Here is an 18,543-nt window from a genome sequence, read left to right on the forward strand (position 1 = left end):
AAGAAAGGGGATGACATTCCAGAGCAGGGAATGTCATTGTGGAGAAAGCTCCTGCCTGTCTCTGTTGGGGAGGAAAGAAAGGGGATGACATTCCAGAGCAGGGAATGTCATTGTGGAGAAAGCTCCTGCCTGTCTCTGGATGAGACACAAAGGAGGTGGATTGGATAGCAGGGTTCCTGTTGCCGACGTGTTTTATGAAAAATCTTTTACTTAAGATTTTTCTCTTCCTGAGAGCTGAGAGGCCTCAGGAACAAACTGTAAACAATTTTTATTTGCCGCTGTAGAATGCAACAGAAGAAATCTGTGATTGGCCCCGTCAGACTGTTTCCAATTAAGAGCCTATCACAGAACACCTGTCCGGCTGGTTTCGGTCTGAGAAGAGTTTAGTTGACATTCCTATTCTATTCTTAGCATAACTTAGTAGTGAAATCCTTCTCTCTATTCTTTTAGTATAGTTTTTATATATTATATATCATATTATAATAAATCAAACCTTCTGATGCATGGAGTCAACTGTCTCGTCTCTTCCCTCATCCTGAAACCCCTCTGAACAAGGTAACAGGTTCCCTCTGCTGTTCCAACATCTCCTATTTGCCTTCATCCAGCACAGAAAAAACACTGCTGCTCGTTTTTTCTTTTCTTTTTCCTAACCAAAACACAGGAAGAACATCTCAGCCCTCCAGTTGCTCATTTTGATGCTGACTGCTGACCTGCCTCTGCTCATGCCAGAATCCACCAAATGCAGGAACACGGGAAAGGAACTATTCAGAAGTGCAAATGCTGTGACCCAGAGAAGCTGGGGCTGCCCCTGGATCCCTGGCAGTGTCCAAGGCCAGGCTGGACAGGGCTTGGAGCAGCCTGGGACAGTGGGAGGTGTCCTTGCCCATGGCAGGGGTGGCACTGGATGAGATTTAAGGTCTCTTCCAACCCAAACCATTCCAGGATTCTGTGATCCTGTCTCCAAGCCATTTGAGTGACCCACAGGTTGAACAGATAGTGTGTTGTCCATGATTTTGTAATCACCAGCTGCAGAGATGAGGAATAAGGATCATATCTGGGAAAGGAGACTTTATTCTCACTCAATGTTTTCATGGCTAAGAGTACTGAAGATTACCTCCACTCTGAAACAGGGCTCATGACTGAAAAATCAAATTAAAATTATGAAGATGAGTCTCTCCTAAGCCATTCCTGAGCCTTCTGTCCAGGCTGTTTCACTGGGCATCCCTCAGGAAGAGCCCCGTTCCTCATTCACTGCATTCACCACTTCATGAAATCCTTTAAAGGCAGGGAGGGAGATGGGTTGGGGATGGGAGATGGAATCCTCAGGCTCTCACCTCCATGCCAGAGGTTCAAAACTAATGGTGGCCACCATCAGCTGCTGGCTGTCCCAGCAGGATGGCCAAGGAATGAGAAATCCTGACTGTATCTGGCTCCTGAACTCTCAGAGCCAGACCAGGAGGTCAAGAAAAGCCAGAATCAGTGAATTTGGAATCCCAGAATGATTTGGATTGGAAGAGACCTTGGAGCTCATCCATTCCCCCCCCTGCCATAGAGGGACACCTTCCCAGGTTGCTCCAAGCCCTGTCCAACCTGGCCTTGGACACTTCCATCCCCAAACTGGCGCTGTGCTGCTTTGTGCTCCATCACTCTCAAATCCATCTGCAGTTCACTCCAGCAAGAAACCTTCCTAAAAGTGTGAAAAAAACCCTCCAGCACGTTCCAAACCAGCTCAGCCACCCAGCCTGCCTAAGTAAGCCACTTCCCTAATTATTCCTGTAATCTTGGCTTGCCCAGCTCCTCCCTTCATGATGGTTTGTGGCCAGCAGTATCTCTTGCCTTTGTTTTTAATCTGTTTAGCACACAACTTACCCTGTGTTTGCACAGCACTTTGAACAAAGCCTCCCTGTCCTCACCTGGTCCCAGGAGCCATTTGGGACAAGCATTTGGCACCCAGGCCCTGCCCACAGGTATTTTTTTTCCACGTGTATTTTTTCAATTAAGTTCTAATGTGCAGGTGTGGGACTGGGCTTCTCTCAGGGAGCAAGGGACAGGGTGAGAGGCAACGGCCTCAAGTTGCACCAGGGGAGGTTTAGATTGGGAATCAGGGGAAAAAATGTTCTGGGAAGAGTTGTGAAGTGTTTAAACAAAGTGCCCAGGGCAGTGGGGGAGTCACCATCCCTGGAAATGTACAAAAAACTGGATGTGGCACTTGGGGACGTGGTTTAGAGGTGAACATGGTTCTGGTTGGACTTGGTGATCTTAAAGGGCTTTTCCAACCTGAACATTCCATGATTCTATGAAAATACAGCTGTTCCTACACTCCCACGGATCCAATTATTCAGGAAACCTGTGGGTGGGTTAAAAGGGCAGAGATCCCAGCCCTGCAGGACAGAGAGCAGGGTCCAAAGTCACTCTCAGGGCTGTCCCATGGCTCCTCAGCTGCCCAGCACCATTTCTCCAAGCTCCATCCCAAGGCAGGTTTCTGCCCTGCCATCCTCACACCCTGCCTGGGAAGCAGAGCTGCAGCCAGCCCATGGATTCCTGGGCTCTCTGCACAGTCTGGGTTTAACAAAGCCCAGCTCAAGGCCTGGGGCCAGAGAACCACCGTTAATTACCCAACGCCGTTAATTACCCCACGCCGTTAATTACCCAACCACAGCCACTTGTTCAATTCCTGATAAAGCTCCTTCAGCCATCTCCAGCCCTGGATGGGCTGCCTGACAAACGTGGTTTAAAGGTCCTGAGGAATACAGGAGAGGCAAATAAAGGAGTGAGGAAGTTTCCAAAGGCTGGAAAAGGATTTTGAAGTATCAACAGAAATTATAATCAGTGAAAAAGTGTGGCTGCAACTTCTCTGTAAGTACCAACACAAGTGGCCTCAGGAGCTGCTGACTCAGCTCTGATTGTTCTCCACCTTCCTCCAGGAGCTACTGCAGAAACACTAAAACGAATTCATCTCCTAAATTCAGCCTAGATTAATCCTCAAATCCGTACCTTTAGCATCTGAATCATAAACCAGATCCAGCAGCTCACCTGAGATGAGATTTAAACAGGGCGGGTTTGAAGCCATTGGGAGCTCTGGGAGATGTTTCTCACAGATAAAGCAGTTTTGGAATTGAAAGTGAACTCCCCAAAACCCTTGGATTGCTGCTGAGGCACACAAAATGATGAGCATCCCTTCCCTGGCACGCACCAAACTCCTCCATTGCTGCCCTTGCCTGGTGTGGAGGGGCTGCAGAGAAGCCCAGTTGTGTTTTTATTGTGTCTCTCACCTTCCAAAACCCATCAAAGGCGAAATCCTTCCCTGGGAGGGTGGGCAGGCCCTGGCACAGGGTGCCCAGAGCAGCTGGGGCTGCCCCTGGATCCCTGGCAGTGCCCAAGGCCAGGCTGGAGCAGCCTGGGGCAGTGGGAGGTGTCCCTGCCATGGCAGGGGTGGAATGGGATGAGCTTTAAGATCCCTTCCAATCCAAACCATCTCACCATAATTCCCCTGCCCCTCTTCTGCCATCCAGGAGCTCCCCAGACGGAGTTGAGTCCCTCTGACCTAAAGAACAATTTCTAAGGAGAAAGGAAGGGTTTGTGCACTGGGAATGATCCAGTCTGGTGGCACTGGCCTTTGGAAAGTGTGAGTTTAATCCTGGCTGGGAGCAGCCTTGGGTGAATCAGCTCAGTTGTGATTTTTAGAAGAGCCAAAGGGAAGTAGCCACCCAAAGCCAATCACAGCTCACATGGGATTTGTGCAACTAAGGCCTTTTAAAAACAGCCCTAAACCTTTTGGCTCGATGTCTCCAGCCATAAAGTGAGGATAATAATCCCTCTTACATCATGGGGAGGCTGCTATGTACATTAATGAGATAATGCTCATAAAGCACTTTGAAGGTGAAAAGTGCTATGCTGGGATAAGCACTGTTATTATATTTTAAGTTAAATCTCAGGGTTTCGAGCACAGAACAAAAGCCTGTCCATATTTTAGAGTAGCACTCTATAAAAACATTTGGGAAACGTTTTAATTTACAGAAGGACGGGAGAATAGCCTGAAAGAGTTCTAAATAAAATTTAACCCACCTATAATTTAATAATAGTCAAACTGATTTTTTTTTAATTTGTAAAAACAATTTACTGCTGGGCCCAGACCCCGAATGCCAAGTTTCAGCCCACAGAGAGGTTTTTTTTTAATGGCTGAGTTATAAACCCTTGAAAAATGCTGACAGCCCCTTTACTAGAGCAGCACTAGCGGGTGCCCTATAATGAACTTTTAAATGACTTGAGATAATATCTGGAAAGCCAAGCCTGAAATATATTTCTGGGTTTGAGCCATTGCCAAGGCAAACACAACACATCATAAGTCATCCTCATGATTCTGAGCGCATAAATTGGAGACACTGCATATAAAACCCAAATATTAGGTATCCTTCATGGCCAAACTCTGAGCTGGTTTGATGTTACAGAACAGCAACAGCTGTGCAAGGACGAAAGGGAGAGCCCTGCGTGTCTCCAAAGAAGAAAAGTGTCTGTATTTCCACAGCTCTGCCTTGACATTGTTAAATAGGAGCCTGCCCAGCCCTAATAAATCCTCCACTATTCCACTGCTTTTAAGTGGAACCCAGGTGGCTTTCAAAATAAAAGCTCGTCCTGGCCGGCCAAGGAATGTTAATCTGCTCTGTGACCACATGGTTACTCTATCTTGAATTACCAAAGACACAGCTTAGAGCAGTAACACCCTCTTGGCTGGCAGGAGGATTTTGCTGGTCACAGCGAGACCTTTCCCCCCCAGCACCGTGTGTGCTGCATGTTTCTGATTTCACAAGGTGTTTAAAGCACGATGGGGAAGCAGGAATAGACCCTGGAAGGGTCATTTTGTGAGAAGAGTTGTTGTTTCATTTATCCTTCTCTTTCTGCCCTTCTGATCTTTTGGGATAGTGGAAGAAAAGCTAAAATTAAAGTCTCTGCTCAAGCTTAAACCAGCTTTAATCCAGGTGCACAAGAAAGGCTGGAGAGCCAAGTTCCTTCCAGTACAGATGGGGAACACCACAGTTCTCTGCAAACATCCCCAGACCTTTCCTCAGACAGCTGTGGGGACACCTTTTCCAGCTGCTGGCCTGGAGAAATTGTTTCATTCTGGATTTGAAGATTCAAACCTGCACTGCAGCACAGAAAGCAGAACCTGTCCTGGCTGGAGTAAGGCACTGGGACACCAACATTCCAGTGCTTGTTGCATTTATGGAATCCTGGAATGTTTGGAGGGACCTCAGCCATCAGCTCATTCCAAACCCTGCCATGGGCAGGGAGCCTTCCACTAGACCAGGCTGACCAAGCCCCATCCCTGGGTGTGTTTAACAAAGCCTGGATGTGGCACTGGCTGCCAGGGTTGAGTTGGGATGTTGGGGCTGGGCTGGACTCGATGATCTCAAAGGTCTCTTCCAACCCAGGGATTCTGGGAATTCTGTGAACATGGCCTTGAATTGTGTTTGTGAACTGAAAGGTTTGGCAGCTCCCTGGCTCTTTGTCACTGCACACACTGGAAAAATGCCCAAAAGTGTCTCAGGGAAAGCTGCATTTTCATTCATCCAGGGCCTTGGATCATCCATGAGTCACACCTGGATGTGCTCCGTCCCCACAAACATCGGCACCGCCACCGAGCTCACTCCACTGGGAATCTCCCATGGGGAATAATTCTCTTTGGAGAAGGCCAACCACACAGCGTCCACCCAGACTGAGGATGCTGGAGCTTGCTGGCTGCTCCATGAAAAGGAAGGAAGCAGCAGGATTTCTGATGGAAGCGTGGCCACACACATCCCTTGGAAAAAGGATTCCCCATGGATTGCTGGAGCTGCAGTCACTCACAGAGGAAGACAACTCCCCGTGGCTCTGGTCATCAGACCCTGTCATTAAAAGGGTAAAAGGGAAATCCCACTTGGAATTTCACTTATTTTAAATGAACGAACAAGAGGAATGACAAGAGGAATGGGAGGGAAGAGATGCTGCGCTCAAGTCATCATCTGGCAACTCTTGAAGAATATCAGGGTTAAAGAAGTCCAGATAATCACGTGGAAATATCCAATGTCTGCAGTCTTGGGACAAAGGAAACCTTCTGCTGCCTCAGCTTGCCCAGCTTTACTTCCCGTGGGTTTCCTCAGAGATGTGCAGGAGTCAGTTTGGGATGCACATGGAAGTTCTGTCCTGGACTTTCCCTTCCCAGACTCCATCCAGAGGGCTCAGTGCCACCCAGGATAACTCCCTGACCTCAACCAGGCAGGGCACAGCTCGAGGCCTGATGGCTTTTCAGATCCCCATGTGTGACTGTCCCTGGGAGTTCTCAGAATCCTTTTTGATATTTCTGATTATTGGCAGCTTAGAGACGGTGCCGGGTTTGTGGAGAGAAACAAAACTTCCAAAAAATTACCTGGAACCTGAATCCCACTGCTTTTGGGTGGGAACTGGGCAACTCCCCGCTCTCCATGAACTCTTGGATGCATTTGAGAGTTGCTTCTGGCCCTCCTTTCATCAGCCAGCTCTGAGGTTTAAGGACAGATGTCTCAGAGGTCACTTTGAGGGGAAATGAAGCTTTTCTTTACTCAGGAACCAGCTTTATAGCCCAAGTAGGAAACCTCTAAACTTTATCACCAAAAAAAAAAAAAGTGATTTGGAATAGGTAAACAAATGTCCACATCCAGCTATAAAGCCAACTACTGAAAACCATCAAGGGATTTTGTTGTCACTTTAGAAGCTGCTCTGCAGTAAAGAGCCACAAAGAAAAACCCAAGCATTAAAGGGAGGGTGTATGGAAAGGTATGTGCCTCAAGATTGATGCTGTGGAGTCAAAGAAAAGCTGTTATTTCTGACATTTTGACATAGCATCACTTTAGGATCTGGTTCTTATTAGCCTTTTCTGTGCCTTTTAAAGGTCTATTTTTTTTCTTTTTCAACCAAAAATGTCAGGAAATTTGGAACAGAAACGTACAATAAAACACGTCCCTTGACCCTCTGATCTATCAATCTTTCAAATAAACAAAGATAGCTGGATGAGCCAGGAAAAGGTTATTATATATAGTTACCTTATGTATAATGGTCAATATTCACTGCACACACTCAGAGTATACAAAGAATTTGATGTGAGTGCAGCTTTTTGTGGAAGATTTTTGCCGTGAGAGCCCAAAGTTACTCAGGGGTGGTTTCACTTCCAGGCTGTGTTCTGTGACCTTCGAATTTCACACCCTGTATTATTTATAAATGAGACATTCAAGGAACACAAATTCTCAAATAAAAACGTGCACTCCGTCAGTGGAAAAGCAAACAAAAGGAGCTAATGTACTGTGGCTAAAAAAATCCTCAAACAAAGTAGCAGTAATTTACTGCCCTGCTGCTAAGGGGACCCCACAACTCGAATCAGAACCCTGAGCCCCATCAGGGGAGCTTGATTTACCCCATATCCCCCAGATAATAAAGGAAAATAGAAAGGTAAATTGTGCATGAATGTGAAAGCTGTAATTCTTCCCCTTTCAGCACAGGGATCAAATTCGCATCCCGTGATTTCAAAGGAGAATCTGGAATCTCTGAAGGACTGGGACCAAAGGAAGGAGGCCTCGACCCACCTGGTTTTCCCCACCTTTGGGTGTGTTTGGGATGTAGTTTGCCTAAGAGTCAAATCCTCCCTGGGAGATGACAGATTTTCCCTCAAAGCTCTCCCAGCCAGGTCCTTTCCCTGCCTGGGAGGATGTGCCAAGGGAGCAGCTTCAGCCTGGGATTGCCAGTGAGGGTGAGCCAAAGGCTCCCTGAGCTGGCTGGCTGCTCCCCTGATCCCCTGCAGACCTTCCTGCTGGGCTGGAGCTGCTGTCCAGCCCTTCCAGGGAATGTTCTGCCCACACCAGGATCTCCAGGGAGTTCAGGACACCCATCCCAAACACTGCACCTCTCCCTCTTGTTTGGACCCTCCACACTCATTTTTGGGCCGTGCATCCCCAGATCACTGTTCTCAAGTGATCCTTGATATGCCTTTGAATAGAAAGGATAAATCCCAGCTGAATCCTCTGCCAAGCTCTGCAGGGAATGTCTGCTCCAGGCCCTGGGAAGTGCTGTGCCCCACAGAGGCTGGGCTTGGCATGGGGGATGTCTGGAAATGGAAATGGTTCCAAATACTTGTTTGCCAGAGCTGATAGGCCAGGGAAGGAAAAGGAAAACAGGCAAAAAACTCACAGCAGTGGTTCCTTTGGAAGCTGAAGAACCAAGGGAAGAGATCCTGAGAGGAGGAGGAGGAGCCAACAAAAGAAATGAGCTGCAGCTCAGGCACAGCCAGGACACATCCCTGTGCCTCTGGAGGAGGCTGCAGGTGGGAATGGGGCACTGGGAGGACCCACCCCAGGGCAGCTGCATCACTGTAGCCATGGATTTTTCTCTTGAGAAGCTGAGAGGCTTAGAGAACAAAATGTAAACAATGATTCTCTGCTGCTGTGGGATGCAACAGGTACAGCTTTGATTAGTCCATGTGGTTGTTTCTAATTAATGCCCAATCACAGCTGGCTCAGACTCTCTGACAGTCAGGAGCTTTTGTTGTCATTCCATTCTTTTTCTATTCTTTGCAAGCCTTCTGATGAAAACCTTTCTTTTTTTAGTACAGTTTTAATATAATATATATATCATCAAATAATATTATAATAAACATTATATATATATATATAAATAATATATATATCATAAATAAAATAATAATTCTGCAACATGGAGCCAGATCCTCATCTCTTCCCTCTTCTGGGACCCCTGTGAGCACCACCAGCCATCACTCTCTTATGAACAGCCTCTGAGGCTGAATCCCACTCACAGTTACAGTAATATTCCAAAGCTGACTCTTTCCTGGCAAGGACTCCAATATTATCTTTGCCTAAGGATGAAGAGATCCCAAACAATTCCTCCAGTGTAGCAGATGTAAATTGGCTCCCATTCCAATTCAGGGCTATTGCTTTGTAAATAAACTGACCTGGGGTGGAAGGAAGAAGGAAAAGCCTCTCCTTCCATGATCTGTTTTGTGGGATAGGAGCAGCTCAATGCAGGGCTCTTCACCTTTTCTAAAGCAGGAAAAGGAGATGGGAAACTGGGAGCTTTCCCAAAGAGCTGGAGCAGGAGCTGGGGGTCAGAGGGAAGAGGAGGCAGTGTGCAGGGAACAGAATCCAAGGAGAAATCCCTGGGCAGGAGCACACATGGATGAGGCTTTTCCAGCCTCTTGAACCACAGTCCCATGGGAGATCTCCCACCTGGGGCTGCTCCAGGCTCCCCCCACCAAAGGGAATCTCAACCCAAAACCTGGCAGTGAAAAGCTCCACATGCTGCCACCAACCTGCCCCCTGGAATGGGGCTTTTCCTACCACCACAGCCCCCTTTTCCCCCCCCAACTTCCCTTATTTCTCCTTTTAGAATTAAATATTTATAGGATCATATTTTCATTTCTTTCTCCCTGGTGGCATTCCCTCTGCATGCCATGGTTTACCAGCAGGGAAAGAGAGAGAAATGCTCATTGCTAAATCTCCCCCGTTTTAAAAGTGATTATTTTTTATTTTTTATGCCCAGTTTGTTTGTTTTTTTAAGGTTTTGGTGAGAAACCACCTCCTCCCTCCCATCAATCGTTGCTTTCAACAGCTCTTCACGGGTGGCTGCGTCTCTTTTAAATTCATTTCCTGCTAAAAAGAATAAACAGGCAACTGTTTAATGCTGTCCATTTAGCTTATTTAATAGAAATTGAAACCTGAATAGGGCTCAGTTGTAGGATAATCACTGCAGAACTCACCCAGCGAGGGAAAGCTCCAAATTAAGTCATTATTTCAAAATGCAGAATATTATTATCAAGCTGCTCCTCCTTCCCCAACACGGGGCAGATGCTGGAGGAGGAGATGCTCATTTCCAAAAGGCAGCAGGTAGAGTTGGAGCCACTTAGAGTGGGCAGGGATTTAATTGGGAAACCTGCTTGGAAACCACTTTCATGTGGTGAACTTAACAGGCTTTAAAATGAGTTTTACTGCAATGGCAGCGTGACCTCCTGGAAGACAAGTGGATTTTGACTCCTTTTCTTGGGTTGGAAATGCAAGATGTGGCTGGGCTGTGTGCTCTGTCCCCATCTGTTGAAGGTGGGGCAGTTATCCTCTGTTCCTGGGGTAGTTTTCTTTACCTCTTCTAATCCAATCCTCCCTCCAGGAGATCTCTGCTGTCCATGGGCCATTAATTATTAATTATCTTCTGTCCATGGCCAGGGAGTGTCCCTGCCTGGCTGATCAAATCCCACCATCCCATGGGGAGATGCTCCGCCCAGGGGAGGAGCCAAGCATTCCTCCCTGGATCCAATCTGCCCTGGGAACAGCCCAGCAGCCTTTGCCCCCTGCATTCCCAGAGGAGCAGCTTTCTGCTGCCCTGCATTCCCAGAGGGAGAGCAGGCCCAGCTCCAGCAGCCCTGGAGCTGCAGAGGAAAACTCCCCCCTTGGGCAGGATCCCTGCTCCAGCAGCACCACAGCTGGCACTGCAGGAGGGCTGAGCCCCCTGGGATGGGACTGTGCCACCACCCTGAGCCCCCTGGGATGGGACTGTGCCACCACCCTGAGCCCCCCTGGGATGGGACTGTGCCACCACCCTGAGCCATCCTGGGATGGGACTGTGCCACCACCCTGAGCCCCCCTGGGATGGGACTGTGCCCCCAGCCTGAGCCCCCCTGGGATGGGACTGTGCCACCACCCTGGGATGGGACTGTGCCACCACCCTCACACAGAGGGGACAGGGCCTGCTCTGACTCTGGCAGTGTTGCTTTGTACTATTGTATTTTATTTTCCTAGTAAAGAGCTGTTATTCCCACTCCCATATCTTTGCCTGAGAGCCCCTTAATTTCCAAATTACAACATTTCAGAGGGAGGGGGTTTCCATTCTCCATTTCAGGGCAGGCTCCTGCCCTCCTTAGCAGACACCTGGCTGTTCCAGCCAGGACACTCCTTGAGATGCAAAACAAATGGGAACTGAGCCTCCTCCTTTCCTCCTCGGAGGTTTCCAGTGCCCAGCTCAGCGCTGGCTCGGTCCAAGCGGGATTTTCAGGGCTTTGAGGGAAGCAGCAGCTCCCACATGAAAGCTCAGGTGAGACAAGACAAAACCTGCGAGCAGGAGCCCCGCCAGAAGCCGCCCCTCTGACGAAGCTTTGTTTGAATTTGTATGTAAATCCGAGCTGAGGTGTGGCAGTGCCAGCCCTGTAGATGCTAATGAGGAGCAGCAAAGGGCCGGTAATCCCCCAGGAATGCGGGACTCAGCCCAACCTGCTCATTGCCACATTCCAGGTGGATTAGGAGCCGGGAATTTCATTTTACCTGTTCCTGACAATATCTCCAGCTCAGCAACAGGTGCCATGGAGGTAACTGAGAGATGGTTCAGCCACACGGTGATTGGGCTCTCCAAAATCAAAGTAAAGTTTTGCCTTCTCTGGCATTTCCAAACTCTTGAGTTTTCTTTTCTAGGCCACTTAATTATTTCCTGCTTTTTGAAAAACCAAAGAAAGCTGCCAAGCAGGGAAGAAACGTGGAAAGAGAGGAGGTTTGGATGGGATATCAGGAAGAAATCCTTCCCTGGCAGGGTGGGCAGGAAGGTGCCCAGAGCAGCTGTGGCTGCCCCTGGATCCCTGGCAGTGCCCAGGGCCAGGCTGGGACAGTGGGAGGTGTCCCTGGGGTGGCACTGGATGGGCTGGAAGGTCCCTCCCAACCCACAGCACCCTGTGATTCCATGCTCCTGCCTGGGGGAAGCAGCAGCTTCACTTCTCCCCAGCTCTGGGCTGTTCCCTGAGCACAGCCCAGAGCTGCCACCAGCACCAATCTGTAACTCCTTCCCTCAGCCATTTGCTGGGATTTGGGAATTCTCTGCTGGATGACCACAAGCTTTTCTCCCTTTCCCACCAGCAAGCACCAGCCCTTTGACTTTCATCTTCCCCACAAAGTCCTGCTCCTTCCCTGCTGGGAAAGCAGATGTGAAAGGATCAACCCAAAGTACCCAGAATTACATATTCTCCTCATCCTCAAGCATAGAAAACATATTTATGCATAAACATCAAACATTATGAGCACATGTTCAAAAAAAAAAAACAGTAACAAAACAGACAAAAACAGTTGGGAAAACCATCTGGGACAGAATTCCACTGTGGGAAATTTCCATCTCAGCAGTAAATGATGGGAATGGCAAATGAAAAGTGGCTGACAAATTGCACAGTGAGGGTGGCTAAGAGCATCCTCAAAGATGCACAGGTTTGACTCCAGCAGCTGCAGCCACTGCCTGGCAATGAGGGAATCTCAGCAATTTGCCTTAAATTAGCAGTGCTTAATTTACAAAATGAAGAAGAATGATAAATCTCTCATTTTTTTACAATTTATACCCCTTGGAGAGCTCTAAATTACACCTAATTACCACCTGCAAATGTGTTTTGTGTTATTAAAGCCTCAAAATTTCGTAATAAAACACATCATTGCAAACTGAGTGCCTGATGCTTGTGAGTTTTGAGCTCAAATCCCAAGATCCACCAGAAAAAGACATGTGACAGAACATCTTGAAATATTTTTGCCCTGTGGAACATTTTCTTGGTACAAGAAACCAACATGGAATTAAATGTCAAAGGATCCCGAGGCAAACGAGGTTTATCTTGAATAACCCCTGATCCCCTTTGTTTGATGATTTGGTCAAGTCAAGAAAAAATGGAGATTTTTAAATCTGATTTCAGGTGGTTTGGGGTCTTTTTTCTTCCTGCTTACCTTTATCTAATTCACTTGAGATGTTCCATGAGGACGTGGGCATGAAATCAGCAACAAGCGAGGAATTCACTCCTGGAAAGGGAAAAGAGAAAAACCATGAGATGCTGTTAATATTTGGATTCTGTATCATCAGGAATCAAATGATTTGATTTATTCATTAGGAATAAAACGATTTGATGCTCTGTGCTGGCAGGCTGAGCCATCTGGGCAGCAGGAGCAGCCAAGGGGGGAAAGGCAGCGGGCCAGGGCTGGAGTTTGTTTGGCAATGCTGATCACTGCCAGGCCTCCTGCTAATTAAACAGCTGATGCCTTGTGCAGGCTGAGCTGGAGCAGAGGCTGGGCAGAGCTCCAGAATGAAGCAGGGATTGATTCCAAGGATCTCCTCCATGGATCCACCTTGGGCAGCACCAGAGCCCAGCCAGGGCTGCACCCAAGATGACCCAAAATGGCCCCAAAATGCCCGGCCGGGCACGGGGTCTCTCCCTGGGATCAGCTCTGCTCCATTCCCACCTTGCAGTTCATTGTCCCAGCCCAGCTTTAGCCCAGGCACTCCCACCCTGCTTGTTTTTCTCTCTCCAGCCCACGGGGTTTGTGCTCCTGGGCTGAGATTTGGATCATTTGTCCTTGGTGCCCAGCTGGAGCAGGAATTGTTTTGTCTCCCTGCTCTGTGCAGAGCTCACCATCCCATAATATGAACCTCAGCCCTACACACTAAAGCAGCACAGAATGTGAAAATAGAAAAGCCAAAACCTGAGGCATCAGATCCAATCTTTGGGATGGTCTTGACCCACCCTAAAATCTCCCAGGGGTTTTAGAGAGGCAGAAGGACTCTGCAGTGGTAGAGCTGAAGGAAACACGGCGCTGAGAGGCTGCTGAAGGTGTTTCCTATTAAAATTTACAATTATTTGAATGCTGAAAACCCATGTGCATGAGAAGGGATGTGGTTTGTACACTGAAGTTAACAGAGCTGGAAGAATTGATCTGAACCCCAGCAGCACCTGCTCCTTGCTGGGAGAATTCCTGACTCTTCAGGAAAAAGCTGCATGGAGATTTAAGTCTGTACTTTTATTTTAAACAGAGGGGTGGTGTTAGAGCATGTCCTGCCTCAGCTCTAGGTCACAGTAGAACATTCCAAACTTCATCCAGGATTTAGTGTCTCCCTCTACCAGGAGATCCACTGCAGCCTGTGAGGCTGCTCTGGCATCAGGGAAGGCTTTTGGGATCATCCCCCAGGGAGAAACAGATTTGAGATGAGCTTTAGAGAGTGATGGTGGGAGGGTGGCAAGAAGGGGTGTGCACACACATTCCAGGGCATGGGAAAGCAGAGCACCTCCTAATTCCCTGTGTCCAGCCAGCCCTGAGAAACCTGGAGAAGGAGGAGGGCCATGTTGGACAGCACTGAGTGTGGGACAGGGAAGGTGAAATCAAACCAAGCAGTGCTCAGGCTGCCAGTCATGGAGAATGCACTGAAAATGAGCATCCCACAGGCCAATCCTGCACCCTGGAGGGACCCCCAGTGCTGGGTGATCTCAGAGGTGCACAGGGAAGGCAGAGCTGGGATCTGTGAGTTAGAGAACAGGAATGCTCTGAAGTGCATTCATTTTGCTTTGACACCATCCTTTAGCTCATTCCCAGATTTCCCTCATAAAACATGGCATGCAAGGATATGCAAAGATGTTCTGCCTTTGTTTGATGTGTTGGCAACTCTTCCATTTCATTAAAAAGTCCCAAGGAGTTGTAAACACCAGGTCACACAGACCCACGGAGCCCTTTGGTTCACACACAGCCCGTGCCCTCTCTGTAAATAAAGCCTGGCTGAAAAGCCCAGCCCAACCTGGCAGCACTGCTTACCCAAGGCTCTGCCAAGCATTCCCAGTGTAAAAATTGGAGGCCATTGGAACTCCCCCAGGAGCACAGCCTGGCCTGTGCAGGTCCCCAGGGCAGAACCCACAGCTGGGGACAGCCCTGGGCACAGGGCAGGGGCACAGCCAGCGGTGGCACCCATTGGCACCAGCTGAGATTTTGGCCCACTGGGCCCATCCCCTCTCATTCTCTGCTTTTAATGAACAGCTGAGCTTGTTCTTTCTCTAACCCACATAACCCTTCTCTAATCCATATTTTTAGGACCACATGGCTTAAATTTGCAGGGTTTTAGGACAAAAAAAGCAGCTCCAGTGGCAGTATTGCTGTCATGGGGGGTAGGTGACAAATAACCAGTGCCCAGGAGCTGGTGGGTGTCAGGCTGTGCCAGAGGTTGGGCTGCTTGGTTCCCTGTCCCTCCTCACCCTTCCAGCTCTCCTGGCCAAGAAATGGGACAAGTCCTGTGGGAAAACCCCTCCGAGAGTGGGATCTGAGGTGGCATCACTGGGAGCAAAGGGGTTCATCCCTGTGTCCACAGGCACAGCTCAAACCCACAGACAGTGCTTTCCTCAGTCCCACACTCCCCTTTGGCACTCCACAGGGGATTTTCTGTACCTGCTTCGGCTCACCTGGAAATATTTTAGCGTGAAGAGCCCACAAAACAACTGAATTCTGCCAACAGGTAACACACACTAACCAAAATTAGGCAGTGCTAACAACACTGTGACCACATGCAGCATTTGTTATTTGAAGCTCCAGAACTGACAACACAATGACCACACGCAGTATTTTGGTTTTTAAAACTCCAGAGCGTTCATATCGATGTTTTCTTAACCAGGCTTTGAAACCATGACCATGAATCTCACAGAGCAGACACCCCTCAGCCCAGCTGCAGGAGAAACCACATTAGATGCCCAAAGTTTCCTGTTTGTGGGAGTTCTGCAGGCTGGTGACTGGTGATTTTCTGATATTCCTCAATTAAAGTTCCAACCAAGAGCAAAGCATCCCTGTGCCCACAATAACCACTTTACTTGATTGAAGGGAACTCACAGAGCAGCTACACCATGTAGGAACAAACCACCCCAATGCAGGAGGAGAAAACATCCCAGAAAAAAGGTCCAGGAGACATGCCTGAATTCCATCTCTACCTGTGATGACTCAGGATGGCTGAGCATGAAAGTGAGAGTGGTGCCACCTCCCCTTGGAAAGCTCTGGGGTAACTCCAGGTGAGTTCCCAGCCAGCCCTGGGAAGGGATGAGTCAGGGATTTGCTCACAGCATTTGGGGCACTGGCACAGACTTGTCCACTGGCTGTCACCTCCTCAAAATAAGGGGAAAAAAAATCTGCCTAATATCAGATCACAGAATCACAGGATTACTGAGGTTGGAAAATCCCTCCAAGGTCATCAATTCCAAGTCTCCACCTTGTCACCAGCCCTCGTTCCTTGGACACCTCCAGGGATGGGGCACTCCAGCCCCTTCCAGTGCCTGACCATCCCTTCCATGAGGAAATTCCTCCTGGTGTCCAACTTGACACTTCCCTGGCACAGCCTGGGGCTGCTTCTCCTTGTCCTGTCAATATTGCAACTGTATTTTGAATGTGGAGTTTAAAAACCAATTCTTGCTTCTTAAAACTCCCCTAATGCCCAGCTTCACCCTGAACAATTCCATTTGTTTGGAAGAAGAGTCAGCCTGAGCAATGTGATCAGCAAACAGAGCCATTATCCTGTTGAGGTTTGATTTATCCCTGGAATAATTCCAGATGAATGATGACTCTTCTTAACACTGGCAAGATAATTATCTGTTCCAACCCATGAAGAAACATTGGGTTTAAGTTAATGAGGAGTCACAACGGGCTGTGAAGAGCCAAGCAAAGTGTATTCAAACACACTTCCCACAGAGAAGTTGGCCAAGATCTGATTTTATCACCCTATTGCACAAGCGTGGAGTGAATTTCACACGTCGGGCCTTGTAAAGCCTTTGTGATTAAATAAACTTCAGTAAGGTTTACAAAAAGCTGTACCTGCTTTTGTAAGATGAAACAATAAGTCAAAGAAAGAAGAGAACTGAGATGACATCGAGGCCAGAAATAATTGAAAATTGGAATGGGGAATAAATGTGTTGTACAGAAAAAAGGAGAGGGCAAAGTAGGTCTAGAAATGAGGATATCCTGCTTGCCAGACCCCAGGGCAGCAGGAATGATGGATGCTGAGAGAAGGAATGGACACATCCAGTGGGAGCATGGCCTGGATGGACCTTCTTTAGGGGCAGAATGGAAATCCCACCCTTTTTTAGGTGCAAAATAAGTCCCGTTAAAAGATGCAAACAAACCATTGCGAGTGCATCCTTCACAGGCATCCTCTGCATTCCATACCCCCACCCATACCAAACTGATACAATTATTTCTACAATCAGGAGTAATTTCTTTGTTCTGACAGAAAAATGAATGTGATTGCAATTCAGGTCTCACTGCAGGATCCCCAAACAGCAAAAAGAACAAGGAGGTGTTTGGAGAAGGAGTCAGAATAATAAAATAAACTATTCAGAATTCATGTTTGACATAAGAAAAATTTTCCATTTTCAAGCAGAAAGCCTTCCCCGAGTGAGCTTTGTTATCCAGTGAAGGAATTTGCCTAAGGAAGTGATAAAAGCCCAATTTCCCGAGACATTAAAAACAAGATTGGGCAAGACAGGACTGCAGACACACACGGGGAGTTATCCCACGCTGGCAGCAGGGTCAGGGCAGGACAACTTCACAGGGGATTTAGGCACAGCTCTCTTTGGCCAAATCACCCGTGAACATTTTAGAGCTGCAGATGTACCAGAAACATCAACTCCCCCCTTAAAGAGGGGAATAAAATCTCCAGCAAACAAACTCCTCAGCTCTCCCACTCGGATAGAAATTCAGGAAAACAGGAATGGCAGATAAAGTTATCCAGACTTAGAGAAGAGCTAATTATCCTAAGTGCTCTGTATTTTTTTTTTTGCTTTTCTGCACATTCCAGACCAACACTTCATCTTTCCCTCTGTCTGGTTCCTACCTGACTGATCCCTTCCAGGATCTTCCCACAGATCTGCCTCCTGGCTGTTTTACCTCTCAGTCCTATCTCCCCATCTTCCTTTTCTGCCTTTTGCATTCCCTGTTCCCCCCATCCTTTGTGAGCTCCCCACACGTTTCCATCTGATCTCCCAGATATTCCATTTTGCAATCAGCCTCTGCACAGCCCACCCCAGAGCTGCTGAAGGAAATTTAGACAGACTGCAATGGATACAAGCCATTATTTACTAATTTTCTTGCCTGTTTAAAAGCTGGCACCGCCCTGAAATTTCTGTCATAGATCTCAAATTTTGCTTCTACCTTTAACACGTGGAAGGATTTTCAGGACATTGTGAATACTTCAGTCAGTGAGTGAAGGAGAAGTGCAAGGAGATGGGGAATTGTTGAGCTTTTCTGCTCTTTGAGTAAGGCAGGTGTCTCTCAAGGAGAATCTGTGCTAATCCTCATCCCACAGGACAAACCTGCCACGGATTATTTAAAAAACCATGTTAAAATATCCTCTCCCCCCCCTTCCATGCTGAGGTGAAGCTGCTATTTTGAATATTTTGGATGACAAGAGCCTACAATTAGTCACAATCAAACCTGCCCCAGAGCAGCCCTGAGGAAGCTGTCCCTGGTGAGGAGGGTGACATGCTGCACCATGGCATTTCCCATCAGCTGTGCTCCTTGAATCCTGCTGAGTCCATGGCTGAGGAAGGGAAAGGGGGCTCTGCCAGAACCTTGCCTGGGCAGACCCAGAGGGCAGGAGTTTCCCAGATCACAGAATCCCAGAGGTTGGAAAAGACTTGGAGGATTCTCCGAGTGCCTGATCCCCACCTTGTCCCCAGCCCAGAGCTCTGAGTGCCACCTCCAGGAATTCCTGGGACACCTGCAG

General features: G+C 48.0%; 1 protein-coding gene across 1 annotated transcript in view; it reads right to left on the bottom strand.

The window, feature by feature from the left end:
* The window catches only part of ROR1 (receptor tyrosine kinase like orphan receptor 1), a 157,095-nt gene that overhangs the window by 38,357 nt on the left and 100,195 nt on the right, over positions 1-18,543 (bottom strand). The window contains exon 2 of the mRNA XM_050977387.1: positions 12,753-12,824. Coding sequence (XP_050833344.1) covers positions 12,753-12,824 — 72 coding nt within the window. The remainder of the gene's footprint in view (positions 1-12,752; positions 12,825-18,543) is intronic.

This window comes from Serinus canaria, chromosome 8, assembly GCF_022539315.1.
Source record: "Serinus canaria isolate serCan28SL12 chromosome 8, serCan2020, whole genome shotgun sequence".
In the NCBI taxonomy this organism is placed as follows: domain Eukaryota; kingdom Metazoa; phylum Chordata; class Aves; order Passeriformes; family Fringillidae; genus Serinus; species Serinus canaria.